Source organism: Anarrhichthys ocellatus, unplaced genomic scaffold (genome assembly GCF_004355925.1).
Source record: "Anarrhichthys ocellatus isolate YVR2014 unplaced genomic scaffold, GSC_Weel_1.0 scaffold82, whole genome shotgun sequence".
Classification (NCBI taxonomy): Eukaryota; Metazoa; Chordata; class Actinopteri; order Perciformes; family Anarhichadidae; genus Anarrhichthys; species Anarrhichthys ocellatus.
The window spans coordinates 734,986-754,869 of NW_022280112.1; the positions used below are offsets into that span (position 1 = coordinate 734,986).

Consider the following 19,884-nt stretch of genomic DNA (forward strand, 5'->3'; position numbering starts at 1 on the left):
TGTGTGTGTGTGTGTGTGTGTGTGTGTGTGTGTGTGTGTGTGTGTGTTTTAAACAGCTAGTTATGAAGGTGGGTTGGATGAACAGGATGAGGCTGATTGAAGGGCCTTGGGTTGGGGGTCAGATGTATCGTTGCATTGAAGCGATGGTGAGCTTGAGGTTGTGTAGCTCCCCGTCTATGATGTGAGACCAGATTTCTTCCATCATGTTTATCCATTGATCCATGCCTGCGATCCATTCATTCAATCATGAATGCCAAAACGGGTCATGAAATCTCACTGTTAATACACTTATGAATCCTTTCCATCCACATTTATAGCACCACCATTGTATGAATGTGCCAAGTTTTCCACCGAAGCCAACAAAAAAAACCTTTTATTTTTCTTGAATTGTTTGCATTTCTAATTAGTTTTTTGAAAACATTGTATTAGAATTGGCATTAAAGCAGATGGGTATAAACGTGTCAAAGCCAGAGGGCGATACGATCTGATATTCTACCAGAAATCTAGAAACCAGGGCACTGCTATTCCTATGATGACAGAATTGCATCGTATTTTACCCTGAAAAGCCACAATCACAAATACATTTCATGGGTTTGTTCTGCACTCAGATGCCCGAACTGTGGCTCCAAAAATAGAGCTGTCATAAAGGAAATTAGAGCGACCGAATCCATGCAGCTGTGTGAGGGTGAAATACAGAATGCCCAGGTCACTTCAGGACATTTTTGTTGTCGGCTCACCTGACCTGAATCGTCTGGTTCCCCCATTGTGTATTGCATGAGTTGCCCGAAGTGAAATACTACAGCACACCACTTAAAAGAACACAAATGTGTCACAAATCATCCAGTCGCGTGTGTGTTTGTGTGTGTGTGTGTGTGTGTGTGTGTGTGAGTGTGTGTGCGCACAACCCAACCCTGTGCCAACCAAATGATTTCCTCACTTCAGAGCGTCTGCTCCGCCGGGTCGGTGTGGCATCGGAGGTTTGCTTAGCATAACTGGCCTGCAGCAAACTCACTGGACCTTCTGACGGTGGGAGACGCATCAGTCGGCACCGTTCACACACAGAAGCTGCCTCAGACCAACCCGGCAGCTAAACAGGGGAATATTGTACTGCAGTGTGGATGAATGTTACCTTCAGTTGTCTTAACATTGAAATACGCCTTCTTTTTTTTCTGAAACATTTGTATTTATTCATAAAGAGAAGTAACCCTCTGACTTAACTAACCATGCTGTCTGACAGTGTTTATTGTATTATAATAACCAGGATGTAACATGATCATAACTGCCATTCGATGTAAAGTAGCCGCTCGTCACCAGCAAACAGATGAGCAACCATCAGTGAATTATCACGCAAATGGCTGTAATCTGTTTCCCTCGGAATTCCTTCCGTCCCCATCACTGAGTCCTTAACGCAAGGTTAGTGATAAACCCCAGGTTAATTAGCTGCTCCAGCAGTTAATTAGTGATTTGTGAATTGATGCGACGGGGAAATGTGGTTCGCCCTCTGGGTTGAGGTTGCGGGTTAGCCAGTTAGCAGCGGGTTGCTCCAGGATGCTTCCGACAGTCGTGGCCACATCACGGATGAGGCTTTCGGGCAAATGATGAACCTGCCGAATCACCAACCATTTATTCTCAGTTATTCTCCACGAGGTGAATTTTAAAAGGGAAAATCCTAGATGTTAGTTCCTAGATGAATGCTTAATGTCAATGCTGCTTCCTGGGAGTTCTGGTCTGTGCAGTGCTGATCATCTCGAGTGTTGCCGCTCTGCAGAGCGTACGCGTGCTCCCTCGTGGCCCTGCCACACCGCCCTCCACGCATAGCTCTCTTACCAACTTATCGTATTCACACACACACACACACAAAGACATTGACAAACAAAGCTCAGTGTGGCTTTGCAGATGGAAAGGGAAAGGACGCACGCCTTTCTGTTTACGATTGGCTTTAGTCGGATATGCCCCTCCCCCTGCAGGGAGATATCAAGGTACAAGCTGCACAAGGCTGCACAGGTGGAGAGAAACCGCAATTTTCCCATCACACAGATTTGTTTGTGAGGTGTGCCATCTCGCAGGTTTGAAGGGTTTAGAATGCGTCACTCAGACAAAGAAGGAAGCACACCCAGAGTTTTGTTCATCGGTTAATCTTGTTGGGTTCTCCCCCCTTTGCTGCCTCTAATTCTGTTCATCACTTTTTCTCTCCACAAACAACAGCCACGATCCCGCCAAAACACCATTTTTTTTAACGCCGTTTTCCCGCTGCTCTCCCGCCTTGATTTCCAACTCTCTTTTGGGATCAGCTCATGATTTACGTCCCCACGATCGTATAATGTTCATCTCAGCAGAGCACATTTTAAAAGAGCAGGTAGGATTTGCTCTGCTTTCTGTCTACTGAACAGTGGAGCAATTTGCACTGATTACTCCTGTTTCCTGACCTGATTCCTCCACGTCCGGTGATCCACCAGCACCATCTTGTGGATCCACACGGGTACTACTCAATCCCTCAAGTCTGTGGAGTCAGTGAATGGGTCTTTATGAGGCTGGAGGAGAGAGGAGTGCACGCTGGGAGATGCGAGAGCACGCCGCCATGCATTTAGGAAGAAGATGTCAGGGCGCTGAAATCACAGCACTGTGATCACCAAGATGAACGGTGACTTAATGAGTCATCGCTTCACTCACCAGAGGCGATATAATGAAGAGGATGCTCGGGTTCTGCTAGGAGCGGGAAATGAAGACATACACAAACAAAAGTGTGAACATCGATCTGCCTCTCTCCCCCCTGCGTCTCCCTTTCTTCTCGCAAACATTTATAGACTTGAAAGTGTGTTTTTTTGTAAACAGGGAGGACTGACTGGAGTCAGACAGTAGCAGATATGCGGTTGAGTTATCTCTCAGTGGAGAGTGTGGGATGGAAAGGGGTGGATGGAGAGCTATTATATGAATCTGAATAGCTCTGAGCTCCATCTGTTGTGTGCCGTGGAGATGAGTCATTCCGCAAGTCAAAGCAGCACCGAATCCCCAGCTTCATGCCGACACACACACACACACAAGGGTTCCTAATACCTGCTGCGAGTTTCCCGTCATGCATCTGTCCTGTGTCTACAGTTTAGTGACGCCAATTAGGTCTCAGCTGGGATGAGGGATTAGTTTTCGGACCGTGTCCGAGCCGTCTGTTGTCTTTAAGACATTGTAACTCTCAGCACCACTTCGTTGGTTGAAGTCCTACAATCTTGTCGGACTGACTTGGAACAAAAGGGTTGGATTTGATGCGACAGAACCAGAGATATCGTCTATTTTATACCACACATTCTTCTTACTTCGTCAAAACCTGGCGCCTACATTACCCAAACTCAAGGCTGGGGGTTGACCTTTGATGCTTTTACAATATGTGTATATGTTAGACAATATGTTTACACTATGAGAACAGCTCGCATCACTTTCCTGTCATGCAGCTTTTAAATCCAATAAATGACATCAAGGATGCCATGTTACCATTTCCAAAATCTAAGATGGTATCTGGTCTCATTTCACAAAATCGATATAATATTGATATATAGTCGCACTGCAACTCAACCGCCGACAGCTAGCTGCTATGCTAGTCGCGGCTAATGTAGCCTCGAGCCACTAGCGTCAAGCAGAGAGGAAGAGACGGTGAGCTCGCTTCCTTCTAACTCCACAATTCCAGATCATCACATTTTTATTCTTCAGTCAGAGCCAACGCTGACACAAGTGACATCACTTGATGTCATTAATCCAGCTTAACGCAGCTCCTTCTGGAGCTACAAGAGCTTTTCATACTGTATAACTTTTCCACCTATATACAGTCGTGCTCCCATCACCTGTAAAGAGACTGTAATATCCATGTATTAGTTACAAAATGACCATAACACAACTAACCACTGACGTCACCCTAACTCTGACATTCTACACAATTTTAACCAAGTTCTGAATCCAAACTATAAACTTAATCCTAATTTATTTTGATTTATTTATTTCTTACGAACAACAATTGCTATGGCTCATGTGTAAGCAGCTATTTATACATCCTGCAATATTAGTGTTCATTTGGAGCGGCTCTTCTGAGACTCTCCTTTTAGCTCATTTTTTGTCTCCACCGGCTTCTGAAAAACATCTGACGTCTTCTGCAGAACACGCGGTTGATGAGAACGGAGTTAGAGCGCAGTAATGTTGCATAAGGCTGAGTGGAGTGCACAGGTTAAATTCACCACTTCAAGTAACACTTTTTGCGTTATACATAATCTACAAACAAACGTTGATAAAAAAAGATCTTGATTAGTGAAGCTTCTGTCTGAACCTACATACAAACCCTGAGATAGCTTCAATGCTGAACCCAAGATCCAAGCACAAATGTACCTCTTAACGGGGCCAACCTCAATCACTTTCAGCACTTCTGTAACCGAAATATGTCCACACAAGCATAAAGGCATCACACGCTCACACACACACACACACACACACACATGGGCTCACAGAGCATAGATTTATTCTATTCAAAGCTGCATGCTGCTCGTCATTAGGCTCCCCTAAAAGCAGGTGCGCTTGTGTGCATGGGTTGAATTTGACGGCAGTTTAGATGCTTAGATGCTTTTGCAAATTCTACCTTGTAGACTTTTAGAGAGCCAAAGACTGACGGAAGAATAAAAAGGGAAAATGAGAATGGGAGTAAAAGGGAGTTCTGGGAAGGATGTAAAAGCAGCCGGGGTGTGTGTGTGTGTGTGTGTGTGTGTGTGAGGGAGAGATTGGTTTTCTTGTTTTTAGTATGGAGATGCAGAGAAGGAATATTACACTGCTTTCCCCCCTCACATTTACCACACATGTATTTGCATATTGTGAAAATAGGTGTGATTGAGCTTTTCACTGGGTGAGAGAGAGAGAGAGAGAGAGAGAGAGAGAGAGAGAGAGAGAGAGAGAGGCCTGGAAAGAGAGACAAAGAAAGGGTCAGAATGACAAAAGGCTGAACGCTGTTCAGCGAAGTTCAAAGAAAAGATGGTGCTCTCTGGTTCTGCTTTTGTGCGACAGAGAAATAGAGATCGAGTATTAGAGAGAACAACATTCTTACCACGCAGCAACAATGAATAGTTCACCTTGGGGAGATGAGTAGTTGGAATGGAGACATCCATACACAGCACATTATCTTCTGCCATCATGTGCCCGTGTCCGTGAACGCATCACGTCCAGCTTTTTACTTTCATGTACAACAAGATTTATGTGCATTTGATGTCCTTTTGTTCACTTTCTCCTGTTAAATTGATTTCACATGGTAGCCATTTTTTTTATTTTGGGAGACTTTCTACCAGTCACACTGCAAGAAAACCTGATTCTACACACAGAGAAGCCCATGTGCATTACTACTGATGTTAGTGCTGATGTTTAGTCTTCTAGCATTATCCTCTTTTATCACCACAACAGATTACTGACTGCAAATCAAGCAACACACTTCCCCTTGACTCCTGTAAAAAGTGTCTGATATTTTCAGCACTCACTCGCTGTTTCCCGCATTTTCGGTTTTGCGATGTTTAGCTCATCAACTGAGGGATATATTCATCAAATAGTAATCAATGTAGGTAAAGTAGAATAGAAACCCTTTTTATTGTCATATACACAAAATTTGACTTCTGCATTTGATCCATCCCGGTATATAGGGAACAGTGGGCTGCCAATGACAGCAGGGAACCCCCGGGGAGCCGGGGGTTCAGTGTCTTGCTCAGGGACACTACAACACATCCCAGTCGAGGATCAAACCGTTGACCCTGCGGTTACCAGACAACCCCCTTAAGCCAGTGAGCCACGGTCACCGTAGTAGTTGTTCATAACGGCAAAAACATCTAACTAGCAAGTTTTGGGTTCTAGTTTCTCCTAACACAACCCCTCAGTGTATGATTTAGCAAGACTGTTAATACTTATAAGCCCAACTTTTGGTTTGAAAGTGAATTAAAGTCTTGATTATGGAGTACATCCATCTATATACTGAGCCCCTAAATTATCAGTGTGATAATACGCATGTATGTTTAGCCATCAGCCGTCTTCAGGCCTGGCTACCACATGACGCGGCTGGGCTCTGGATAGTTTTCTTTCTTCCTACATGTTCTCTGTTTTTCCATTGATTTAGTCCAACCCACGAACCCCCCCCCCCCCCCTGGTAAATAATCTGACCTTATTTACCTTCACGTTCCTCTGATTGGTGAGGGCTTCTCTGCTCATTTGTCTCGGTGACCCAAACACGAGGGCTTCTCAAAGCCGCACGCTAGAGTCATCAAGGCCATGGACGAGACGCGCTGGCATGCAGAGAGAGACTCACAAATGCAGCTATTCATTTGGTCATTCATTACACCTGACCTGCTACCCCGTGTTCGGTGTCATTTGTCTTTGTTTAGAATGTTAGATAATTGCTGTTATGTGCACCACCTGGCTGATTGCCACTTAAATAAAGGGCCCAGGCGCACCATGGTCTCTCTGTCGTATGAACCAGGGGTTTGTGTTGCTGATTTCTTACCCACTGTTATCTTGGCTTCATTTCTGTTATTCCCTTTGTGTTATTTGATGCTTTATGGAGAGCGTTCCAGGAGCGCCAAATGTGCTCAGGGTCTCCTTTTCTTTCGTTTTGTTTTAAGGCTTTAAGGTGAATGGGCTTGCATTTTCAAATGTTTCAACCAAAAAGTACACCATCATAACGATTTGAAAGATAGTCTAAATAAAAAAACTGCACATCGTGGCTTTGAGTGATTTCACCTTGTACTTTGTATTTTTGATGGTTGACATACACAAAGCACGGTTTTCTTTTTTTTACTACCTCCTGACTCTCATGAAATATCTCACTGACTTTGTTATTATAAACCTTTTTAAGTTCAACTTCTGAAGAGCTCTACTGTATTTTCTTCAGCGCTTCTTTTTCTTGACGTTACAGAAACTCTGTCGCTCTTTATCCGGCTGAATTAAACTCTCTGTAACTAGTTGATCACAGCGTTACTTGGGAAACCTTTAGTGTCAGACAAAATGAAGTGTGTGTACTTCAGAGATGAGGTGTAATCAACAAGGCATTAATTAGTAACCCACGCATGTAAAAAAAAAGCAAACACTGCATTATGTTATTGGAGCACTTAGATTCTTAATCTCTTTTTAATGACAAGTCACCCACTCAGGTACACACACACAGACACATACATAAATGTGTGTACCATGGGTGCAGGAGGAGGGGCTGTCTAAACTATTGATGGATCGCCCATCATGTGTACACCTCCATGTATAATTATTCTGACAATCATGGAGACGTTCTGTGTTTCTGGTTTTATGTTTGCCTGCTTTGTTGTTTCTCCTAAATTCTTAAGTGGTTAGTTTGGATTGTTTTAAGTGGGGTTATGAGCTAGTTATCTATAGTCAGTGTATTACCTCCAGTAGTTTAAGTGCACGCTATATTGAGAATATTCTCACCTCTTTACCTTGCCGTCAGAAAGCCCTTTCCGATAGGGGAACAGAAGTCACCAGTCTCCACTGACAAACACTGTATTTCTTATTGTGAGACTTATTGGTATTGTGAGACTTTGGTGAATTCAAACTAACCCTTCAACACCAAAGTCGCACAATAACACAAAGAAACAAACAGCGGTTAACCAGCAGCTCTCGTAAAGTCACGTTTTTTGTCAATGGAGTCTAGTGGCTTTGAAGAGAGCATAGCTAACTGCTTCAGTTCCCCAGGCTGTAGGTAAAACACTCACTGTGGATAGAATAGGTGGGGTGTGAATGTGGGTGGATGAGACATGGAGTTAGTTTTGAGGTATTACGTGTGAGGATTTTTGTATGTTTATCCCAGTTTACATAAGAAGAAAAAGCTTTATTTAGATCTCTCCTCTTCTTACAAAACATACACAAAGGAAACAGTAGCGTGCTTCAAATACAGACTGCTGTTACATTGAACACACAGAAAAGGAAAGTGCAAAAGATCACTTGCTTTGTGAAGTTGTGAAACAAAAACTCAACATTAAAGCACAGGAATTGTTCCTATTATGCTGTGCACATGTTTTGGTCCCATAGCTGGTGCTCTCACCCGTTGATCATAAACCTGAGTTGTGTTCCATCAAAGGCAGCTCGCACAACAAGCCTTTTCCCTAATAGGTACCTGAGCTTTTAAATTGCCTTTTGGGTTTTTTCACAGCCAAGCAGTCTCCTAAAATGCTCATCTGAAAAATTCCCCCTTTTAAAAAAGAGAAATAGCGTCAAAGTTCTGCATGAGGCATGGACATGTATTTATGTATCTGTAGGCTCCTCTCCATAATGTTGTTGGACACATACAAACTTTGATCGGATGTTCATTGACGACATGATTTCATTGCAGCCCGTCTAGTGGATGACATCTGCAGCTTCAATGCTGGACCAATGTCAGAATTTGTTGTCCCCATTAGTCACTTAGACACTGAGACAAAGGGAAATATAAATATATATATTTGCCTATGATACATATTATTGCTTTGTATTTTTGCGGTGTCTTTTGCAAAGCGCTTCCTAATCTTGTCTGGAAATATTATTTAAAGAATTTATTTTCCCTTCTTCCACTCTGTCAGGTAACTCGCCCTCGGAGGAGTCGGAGGAGCGCGACAAGGAGCCCAGAACGCTGACCTACCCCGCCTACATCGCCAGTCTGCTGGACACGGGTTCCAAGCGCATGGCGGCCGGTGTCCGCATGGACTGCAACAGCCAGGGCCAGTGCCCGCGCTCCTGCCACCTCTGCCACATGAGCCCCAGGGTGGTGCAGGGGCGGCAGCGGTCCGAGCCTGTCCTGCTGCAGATCACCAAGGCCGCGCCCATCTACGAGCTGGTGTCCAACAACGAGACCTACCAGGTGTGTTAGCCGTGTTTGTCCTCAACCATCTGGGACTGTCTAATGTCTGAAAAACAGCAATTTCATCCGGAATCCATTGCACCATTTCCCGGGACACGATCATGATTGGTGGCTGCATCTTCCCTCCTGTACTGGATTCTAGCTTTCCTGTGAAAGATCAATGAGAGTAGAATATAAGCTCTTTCCAGCAAGTCCAACCTCAGACAGTCTATTAACTGGCGTCCTGCCATGGAAGGTTTGTGACTGTACGTGTACGATCCGTCAGGGCTGAAAAACGTGTTTTCATTTTGGAGTATCCGGTCTCAATCTGCCGTACCGCGCTGTGACTTATGTGACTGCTTCGATACTGTACGTGGTTACAGCTTCTTTCCTCCAGCAGGAGGAGGAAAGGTCCACGCTCCTTTCATCCCGAAGCTCAGGGCAGACGGTTACAGACGCTGTGGTCGACAGAGCCTGTGTGGAGCTTGCTATACATAGACTCTATAGACACCATGCACAGGCAACATGTTGTATTGATATTACATATACAGTAATTTCAAGCTATATATATCCATCTCTGATGAACTGAGCTTTTTAATGCCTCCGCGCTTGCGACCGTGCAGTGAATGTGATATCTCAGAAACGCATTGAGGGAATGTTTCCAAATTTGGCACAGACGTCCACTCGGACTCAAAGATGAACTCATAAGAATTTGGTGTGACTGTGACAATTTTTGTGAGCTTTGTCAGCAGCTTTGCCGTAGTTTTCACTGTTAGCACTGTTAGCTGCAAGCTGCCGGCTCAGCCGTCACCCCATGTTGAGAGCTGTTTGGAGGCAGTAGAAATGGTCACAATCTGATATATAGCAGCTTTAAGGAGCAGGAGAATTTTCTTAACACATGAAGAAACACTTATCCGGTTCCCGGACGTGATGCAGGGAAGTGAAGAAGGTTTTGGTTTTTAACGTTGGTGCATCACACACTGCCGTATGGAAGTGAACATGAAGGCCACATGAAGTCAGCGTTTACCCTTCATAAGTTGATGTGGAAGCCTGGGAATTCTACAGCAGATGACCTTTTTTATGGCATTTTGTGGAGCAGTTGCTGCTCCTTCTGTACGGAGGTGTGCGTGGATGCGGAGCCAGAGCGATGGGGTCGTGACGCGAATGGCCTCACAGCGCTGAATTGTGACAAGTTTCCATCCAGTGAGTGACATAAAAGTCTCAATACCTGGATCTGATTTAGGACCACATATGAAAGTGGCCCATATCAGAATTGCAAAGATCAGATTTCATGTGATGTGTGCTGTTCACACTGTTGTGTGTCAATTATGCGCAAAATCACATTTGGGCCACTTTCGTGAACATAGCCTGAGGGACATCCTGTGGCGCTTTAGACCTCTAGTAGCGCTATGGAGCTACTTCTATTGTTTGTATGTCATGTGCACAACACAATACCCGCGCCAATGTTTTCTTTCCATTCCACTGATCTACGGGCCAACATATGCTGCAATGCACCAACAAAGACAGGGAGGGCGAGACAGACTGCGAGCTGGTGAACATAGATATAAATGGTAAATGGACTGCATTTATTTAGAGCTTTTCCAGTCTACCGATCACTCAACACATGCCAATATGCACCCACAGTGATGGCAGAGGCAGCAGCGCGAGATGCCAACCGGCTCATCAGGAGCGGTTAGGGGTCCAGAGTCTCAACCAGGAGCCTAGTGATCGCTAGGCAACTGCTCTACCTCCTGAGCCATGCCGCCTCCATCAACAATGCTGCATTTTTAAATACCGAAATGAGGGAGGAAACATACTCACCACATTTGTTCGAGCTTGATTGAGTAACATGGAAACATAACTTTTGTTCGTTTGCATTAGGACATTACTTGGCGCCTGTAATATTGTATGTATGTATTCACATTTGAATATTGCCTGTACCAATATGACATGTGCTTTGAGTTTAGGTTTGACTTTTGTTTTCCCTCTCTGTCTCTCTCTCTCTCTCTCTCTCTCTCTCTCTCTCTCTCTCTCTCTCTCTCCGTAGTCTCTACAGGAGGCGATGATGAGCATGCTGTGGTGTTCAGGGAAAGGTGACGTCATCGATGACTGGTGTCGGTGTGATTCCAGTGCCTTCGGCGCCGACGGACTGCCCACCTGCGCCCCTCTTCCCCAGCCTATGTTAGTAACTTCAGAAAAAGGACCTTTCTGCAAACTGGTACCATCCGTCGTTTAACTGGCAGACCTCCATCTCATGCCGCGATGGTCTCAAGCCATCAGGATGCACGTGTACACCGGTTTTAATTGCCGCCAAATATTACAGCCATGGGTGTATTGCTGAATGGTTGGGGTGGGGGTCTTAAAATGTGTCCACTATCGCATGGGAGTGCTTATCAATGAAAGGATTAGCTGCATTGACTGGTTGGCATGTACACATGGGTCCAGACGCTACATAGCTGCAGGTCACTGCTCCTGAGTAAGTCCGTCATCAGGGGGAAAATCGGCTGTATTTCCTGTTGGCCGGACGTGTTTTGTGACTTTGCAGAATGTCTTTTCACTGTGACGCAGTTAACCGTGAATAATGTTAGCCGCCGGTTGAGACCGGCTCGCTGACAGCATCTCTGTCTCTCTGTTGCCAGACTGAAGCTGTCGTACACCTACGAGCCCAGCAGCTCATTGGTCATCATGGAGTGGAACCACACCGAGCCGCCAATCGGCGTGCGGATTGTCGATTACCTCATTAGCCAGGAGAAGGTGACGGAGAGGACCGACCACTCCAAAGTTGAGACAGGTACGTCGGCCCAGAGCGGCCCACATCCAGAGTTTTGGCCATTGATGATGATTGAGGACCAACAATTGTAAATTGGCTAATGTTGCCAGGCGACCAGGGATGCCAGTTTTAGTAATGGTTAGTGAAAAAAAAGAAGTCATAAATCAGAATCAGAATGAGAATCAGATATATTCATTCTAGACCCACTATCAGGGACCATCATTCTCTTGGATTGGATTTAGCTCAAACCATAAACCCGCCAATTTGTCAGTACCGTGTGGCAGTATGAGCCTAATTAGTTTTATCTAGTCTATTAAACCAACCGGAAGAAATCTCGTACATGCAGGCCCAGATTCACACATCACTTCATTTGTTATGGCCCTAATTCTGTTGTAGTTTTTAAGGCCTCCACAAGATGGCGGTCACCAGTAATAATGGTGATGTGGAAATGAAGTATTTAGTTTGTGTATTAGACAGATTTCATAAAATATGTCATACTCAATTAATGTAATGCAGTTTTATCTGATGTACTACAGTAATTGCTTTCAGAGAAGGGAGTCTTGCAATTTGTCATAGTGGACAAATTAGCCACATGACAGCATGAAACAGTCAACTGTGTGTTTAAGTGATTTCAAAGGGTTTTAACTGTTTGCACACTTTAATCCATGAGGATTAGTTTTTTGTTTATTCTGCTGTTTTCCCTTGTGTTTTCACTAAAAGGAGGAAATCATATAAACAGCCACAGGAGGAGTGTGTGTGTGTGTGTGTGTGTGTGTGTGTGTGTGTGTGTGTGTGTGGTAGCTCTGTCATCCATAACAGACGGACTTATATGAATGGGAGCTGGAATAACAAGGGGCAGTTTATTTTAGCAGTAATGAACCAAATCCATAATGGAGACTGTTACAGTGCCCTGCGAGGACCAGAGTTTGTTGTGGCTTAATGAAAGAATGAAGTGTATTATTTGGAGCGGTGAACATCCTTAATCAAAGCAGCATATTCAGATGGGACGAGAGCAGTGCTATTACAGAGGGAGATGAGATATAGGTGCAGCAGTAATGTTCTTTATAGCCGTTTGTGTTCTTTAAAAGAACTGGCACGGTAACATAACTTATTTCAGTCAGTATTTCCAAGGTTTACTTATATTTATTTATTCATTTATATCTATAGGGACAGATAAACTATGACTCTGCCTCTTCCTCCCCTCTTGTATTGCAAGGGATACAGTATATATGTCATGGATTGCTGAAACAACAGCGTATAAAGATGTAACCCATGATCAGAGGGCATTCTAAATCACACTGGATGCTGCTAAAGTGCAACAGGATTTTTGTCCATTCCAGCCGTGGAGATGCACGTTTCTGGAATGTTTCTGAGTAAAACACAGAGGGAGGAGTGTGGATATATTTAAGATAAGATTATCTTATCTTAAATATATCCACACTTCTCCATTTTACGGGTGGAGAATCAAAGCAGGCATTAGTGACGGCTGTGTGGCTCCTGTACATATATCTGTACATTTTATTTGGTCACAGAATATTATACGGTCAAACTGAAGTTCACTGTGCTGCATAGCATGCACGGTGGAATAACCCCCGGATCAACCTGAATGCATCCTCACTTGACATCCTGCTGTGAGTCAGCTAATGTCCCTGATTTCACTCATTGTTTTTATCATGTCTTTGGAGGTACGAGCAGGATTTCAACACTTTCTGTAAAACCTGGAAAACAGTTCACCGATTTTCCAACTCATTGAAAGCACAAAATGAAAGAAAAAGGAAGATCATCATGTGGTAAAGATATAGAGTCAATCATATAACTACTATAACTACCAGACAGCAGACAGACAAAGTCAGCATCTCGTTAGTGAATATCGTGGCACATCTTTTTGTCGGGAGATGGCGGAGACCAAAACGGAGTTGAAAGGGGAGTGTATGTAAATGACACTTCCACAGAGAAGAACATATTCGTTTGCAGCGACTATTCCTGTCTCTCGCACCATTAGATCATCACTGAAAATGTCCTGGAAAAGTCCTGGGAAATGATGTTTAAAAAAAGAAAATCATATTTATTGCTTCGTTATTCAGTATGTCACTGCATGGCTCGGTTAACCTAGTTGGCTACACGGACACAATAATTGTCTGGGTCCCTGTTTACTACCTGTATGTCTGCCTCACTGCTCATTATGTAAAGTATTTCTCTTCTGTAATAAAACAGGTTAACTTTGTGGTCATTTGAGCGCACTGTCATCTTGAAACTAGATTTCCACACACAGGGACTCAGTGAGTGTCTGAGCCTCATCATTACCAACCTACAGGCCCTCATCATCAGTCAGCTGATGGTGTGCATAAGTGGTACGCATTCCTGTATTTCTAAACTTAATTACCATTACCACAAACAAATAGCCGTATTAAAGCTGGGGCCTTTGTGGCTCCGGGGCAGTTACCCACTTTGCCGGGGTGGTAATGCAGCTTTACCGTCAATAAGCTCATGCTTCTTCCTTGTGGGAGTAAAGAAATGGAAAGTGTACCGTCAGTGGAACCTCTGTGCAAATGTATAGTGAAATGTAGGGGAGATTTCTTTTCCAAACAGCACTGAAATATCACTTTAACGGCAAACATGACCTTTCAGTTTACGTTTTTTGGAATTTTAGAACGTTCTTCCTTCGCCCTTTAAAGAGCTCACCATTACCACTGTGTTCCACAGCCCAAGAAAACAAATGTTTGTCCCATCCCCTAATTTGCGCTGTCAGAGTGATAAACAGGGAAGATGAAAAAGCGGTGGATGCTCCAGCATGACTTTCTGTGGTTGAGAGAACATCTTGGGGCCTGCAGTGCATCGATATATTGTTTACTGAAGACTTAAAGTTCAAACAAAGTTCTTATCTGGCCACAAAGTCAATCTTTCGGGGCATCAGAATGGTGCTTTGGTCCAACATCAAAGTTTACAGTTTTTGGAAAGAGTTGATCACGATCAGGCGTATTGAAAGAAGCTATTTCTTTGTGACGCAAACAGGAACTGCTGCAGTCTGGAGTACCGATGAAGTCGTTACTGCTAAAATAACCTGCTGATGCCTCTTTGTTATCACTTTGTTGGTTGATACAGAGTTGTGTGAATGATATTCCAATCAGATAAGCAGTCTTACAGCTCCTGTATCTAACTGTATCTACCACGGAGCTTATGGCAGTGTTTTCATGGAAATTAGCATTGGTACTGGGCAAGACACGCAGGAACTGTGGCACAGGAATATTCCACTCGGTGGACTGTTTCTGTCATGCTGAACTTTTCCAGTTTACCGATTCTGTTGCACTCTAAATAAGACAATGTGAGTTTCCATGGTGCTCTTTAGCCATCCTCATTAAACTAATGGGGGCTACTTTCTTACACGAGGTCTTTACTCTCCCTTCAGCTCCATGCGAGGGTAATTTCCTCACAATGTTCCAGCCAGCTCCACAGCTAATCACTTGCTTGTTCTGGGCCCCGTAAAGGATGGCACAGATATTGTGTCACGAACTCATTGGAAAAACAGACTCCAGCCTCTCCATTAATTGCTTCAAAACAAACTCACAGGCACACCGCTCGCCCGGGAGGTGCAATTCGTCACTGCAAAACCGAAGCAGAGGATGAATTTATCTGACTCCACTTGTTTGTTGCCTAAAGCCCCATTTTGTCCACGAGAAATGCATGACATTGCACTGTTAAAAAAAAAATAGCTGAGTTTACAACTAATCTAGTTATGCCGCTTGAGCAGTCTTTGAGAGTAAAAATGCCTTTTATATATAATATGCACTTTCATGTCTGCCTTAGAGTGTTTGCGGCTACTGTTAGCCGAGTAAGTTCTAGTTTTCAACATAAGGTCTTCTGGACCTCAATACTGTATCTTAATCCAACACATTCGCATTCCAACTATGACCCAACTTGACGTTCTGGGTTCATTTTGGACTCAGGAATACTCAGTTTCTGCTTGTTCCAGACATAGTGTCTTTTTAAAATAAACTTCTGTGTTCCCAGGAAACGTACAGTTTCTGTTCAATACATGCATGCAGTCTATTTTCAAAATAAACCTCCAAAGGACTTGGTTATGCTTAGGAAAAGAACATGGTTTGGGTTCAAATAAGTACATTTGTTATGCAAAATAAGTATGTCAGTTAAGTACGTTTAAAATAAGTCAACTTCCATTTCAACAGCTGTTGCCTGCGTGAAAGTCCCATGAACTTACTTAATCAATGTCATTCTTACAATGCTGGACAATGCCTGGAGTATTTTCCTCTGATTAAGTTAGAAGTAGTATGAGAGACAGAAGGACCTGTACCTTTCTGCTGCAGCACATTGATGCTGGCGAGGACTTTAGTCCACCCTGAATTGCAAAAGACCTCCGCATCAGTTCAGTCTGTTCAGGCTGTTTTAAAGTGCGGGGCAGCTGTTTTGACTTTGTGACCATACAGAGACGTTTGTTGTTGTGCTGCTGGTTGCAGTGTAGGGAGAATCCAGCATCCAAGTTTCTTCACTTTGGACGAAGTTGAAGTACATCAAAGCTTCTCTAATGGGAAATAACATTGTATGTGAGGTCCTTTTTTGGCAAAAACACCCAAAATGTTTTTTTTCTTTCTTTAAAAGGACTGGCTCTGAAATAACAGGCCTAAAACTGGCCTCAGCTTTTGCCACAAAGTAGGATTACAAAACTATTGGTTTGAAGATGTATGACAAGATTTGCACTTGTGCTGGGATGTGCACCACATATGTTTCAGTTTGTACATAATGCGGACTTCTAAATGGGTAGAACTTGCATGTTTTGGTTTTTTTTGAGTCTTTGACAAAAAGAATGCAGGGCCTGCCAAAATACCAATTGAAATAAAGTTATCCATGATTCGTTATCCGTCCCAAATATTGAGTTATAACATTTTATGGTAATATGACATTTGTTATACATGGAATCATATAAAGAATCTCAATATAAATTAATTTGGCACCAACGCCCAAAGCCTCCAAGCGGTTTCTCTGGTGTTTTTCTATGTACCGGTAGCAGTTTGGCATACAGGAAGTCTTAACGTCAAAAGTAGTAGTATGAGAGCTGGTAACACAAGCATGCTAGGTGAGCATAGCCTACAGGTTTGCAGTAGTACTGGAGAAACATGGCAGTGAGTGTGACAAGGGAAAAACCTATCAGTCACCATCCACACTGCTAAGAGTCACACTTTGTCCCATTAAATGATTTTCTACCACAGATTAAAGCAGCCGCAACAACATCGATTATGATCAACCTGTTTAGGTTATCAGGGTTCATCAGAGCACTTTAGCCCAAAACGGCTGCTGCTGGACACTGGAGCTGTAAAACCAAAACAAGGAGCTGAAAGATGCTAAACCGCTCTGTAGAGCAGAGGGGCAAACTATGGGTTTGTCACTACATAACAAATGTGCTCATGTAGCCCACTGTTGATATAAAGATATAGCTTTGAATGCCATCTCAATCACTGGCAGTTAGCATGATAATAATCAGTGCAATAGTCAAAGGGAGGGAGAAGGTGAAGGTTTTATTATTGTGCAAGGCTGTGTAGCAGCACAGGCCACATACCAAAAGGCCAAAACACCACAGTCCAAATGAATCATTCATTTTGGCACTAATGTGCACGATAAATGTAATTTAGTTTAGCTGCAGAAGAAAACGGCTCCCTGATACAGTTGGAGGATGATGGAGCGATAGATGTGACCCTCTTAATGTAAATAAGAGTTTGCTGATGGCTATCCAAACATTTCCACCCACAGGAAAATAATCTTAACTCCAAAACTGTCTCCTAAAGAGCAATGAGCGAGCACTGCATCCAGAGAAAGCTGTAGACTTGCAAATGTATTTGAACCCCTTCACCTTCCGCATAGCCGCTAGATAACACACAGGTCAGAGAATTATGCCATTTACAGATCGCATTCTGTGACTTCTGGGTGTTAAAGTTGTCAAAACTTTTTAACGGCTCCCCGGCCAATTGGACTCTCCAATGTGAGAAATTGCCCGGTGTGGCTCTAATTATACAGAGAGAAAGCTATCCAGCTCTGGTCGGTGCGCCTGGGCTGCATTCAAGGAAGATAGAAAAACAAACACGTGATGGGGGAGAGTCTCTGAGAGCTTCCCACCTCTGCATCTGGTCTTTAGCGGATGATCACTTTGGAGGCCAACACCCTGATCGTGAACACACAGGCAAAGGTGGCCCGGGCATGGTCGTTGGGTTGAGCTACGAGAGGGGAGAAAAAAGACCGCAGAGGGGGAGAAGACGAGCGAGGGAACAAGAGGTGGAAACAGAAAAGACAGGAGGGAGATTGAAAAATATGGGAGGATCTGGAAAGCCGGCTGAGCGGAGTGGTTTTGATTTTGGCTGTCAGTCTTCTGTCGTCCCGGAGAGTCAGGCTCACATGAGCTGATGTGTAATTCTCCACAGATCTCCCCTTGGCTGCCTCTCTCTCTCCCCCGGCTCTTTGCTTTTCCTTCACCACTCCCTCATCTTTCCTCTCATCTTATGTTCCTCCTCTCCATTGCTTTTTCTCCCCCTAAAATCCTTATCTCCTCTCTTTCTTTTCCCCTACTCCTCTCAGTCCTTCCAGTTGCCCCTTATCTGGCCTCCTCTTTCTTTACTTCTCTAGCTTTTCTACCTTCCTCTTTCCTTTTCTTGAACTGATATTGATTATCTTTTGACAGTTAAAATTCATTTTGCTGCTGCCCCCGTACATATCAGTGCATTGCTTTGCGTCCTGTCTGTTTCTCCAAACTGGGGTGCATGCCGAAAGCCATCTACTGTATACACGGACCATGGATAAGTGCCTCATACAACCCCACTTCAAAACATCCAAACCATCCCTTTAAAGCAGCTTTTTATCACAACCTCCTTATGACATAGGAACTCCTAGCTCCATGGAGTCACAACATCATGTTTTACAGGATAATAAAAGGAGTTATGATTGAAGTATCACAGCTGTAATGCTACTTTAACAGGCATTGATGTAACTGTGTAATGCACATCAAAAGGAATCCCCACCTCTAGATTCTCTAGATTGTTTTCTATAATTACATACAATGTATCAGTGTGGGATATTTTGATAAATAAGTCAGCTTAATATGGTTCTGTTGATGATAACAGGCCTCAGGGTTTTAATTGCTGTATAACTTAAGATGATGATATCAACCTTCCTAAACTTTAAGATGAGTAAATCTGCTATGTTTTGGATTCAGTGGTTTGTTATTTTTTCATATCTTCTCTCTTTCTCTCCAGTTTTTAAAATGTGACGTGTCACAGTAAAAAGAGCGCCATGGTTTTAAAATCAGGTCCAAATGGATTGTGTCAATGTGATGGATGAGGAGATAGTGGGTGTACTCCATCCAGAGACCCCCCCCCCTTACATTTGTCCTCTTACCTGTGTGCATCTCCCCCTACTCTAGCACCCACATAACAGCAGGGGAAGTCAAACTGAAACATAAGAGAAGTGAATAAAAGCAGAATGTCTCCATCAATTCTTCGCGCTATGGTCTGCGTGTTAACCCGCTATCAATCATTTGTTCTCACACTTGTGCCACTGCTCGCGGGAAACTGCTTGATGCTTCTTCAATATCTGGAAAGATTATTTCTTCCCCGAATTTAACCCCCGAATGGCTTGCGTGATAAATTCCAGAAGGACAGTCAAAGCAGAGCATCCGTTTACGGGAAAGGATCCGAACAGGCACTACTGATCATCTGTGAAAGAAACAAAACAAAAGACCAAATATCTGCCCTTAACTTTCTCCGAAGGTTCATCAGAAACAGATGTCGGAATATCCCCCCGTTCCTCACAAAAACATCCTCAAAGCTGTGTTGTTTGTACGCAGAGCATATGCTTGTTGGCGGCTGCACGCTTGCAGTTGTGTATTTTCTTTAATCTTGTTTGTGGTTATGTAATATTAGATAAGTCTACATATGTACAGCTGCTGATTATAGCATCCAGGACTCGGCTAGATCTGGAGCTGACAACAGCTTGTTTGTGCAGTAATCTCTCCCTTAACAAGCTTCAGGCACACAAGGTGAGATCATAGTGTAAGCGCACACATATACACACAGGCATATGCACAGTCCCCGGCAGATGTGGGGAAACTTCTTGAGTAGGAAGTCTGCTTTAAGTCAGGGCACCGCTTGGCTGGACCGGCCTCACTGCGAAAAACAAACATCCCCAGAGCTGTGAGCAATTCGATGATGTAACAGCTTTGATCACCCAGCAAGGGCAAGGTTTGCTCGAGGGTCAGTGGAACACACGGGGGGGGGGGGGGGGGGGGGGGGGG

At 43.8% G+C, this 19,884-nt stretch overlaps 1 protein-coding gene across 10 annotated transcripts in view; it reads left to right on the top strand.

The window, feature by feature from the left end:
• astn1 (astrotactin 1) overlaps positions 1 to 19,884 on the top strand; it is a 366,216-nt gene that overhangs the window by 314,214 nt on the left and 32,118 nt on the right. For all 10 annotated transcript variants that reach the window (XM_031874553.1, XM_031874560.1, XM_031874561.1 and 7 more), the window contains 3 exons: positions 8,568 to 8,845; positions 10,872 to 11,005; positions 11,464 to 11,615. In XM_031874553.1, the coding sequence (XP_031730413.1) occupies positions 8,568 to 8,845; positions 10,872 to 11,005; positions 11,464 to 11,615 (564 nt within the window). The remainder of the gene's footprint in view (positions 1 to 8,567; positions 8,846 to 10,871; positions 11,006 to 11,463; positions 11,616 to 19,884) is intronic.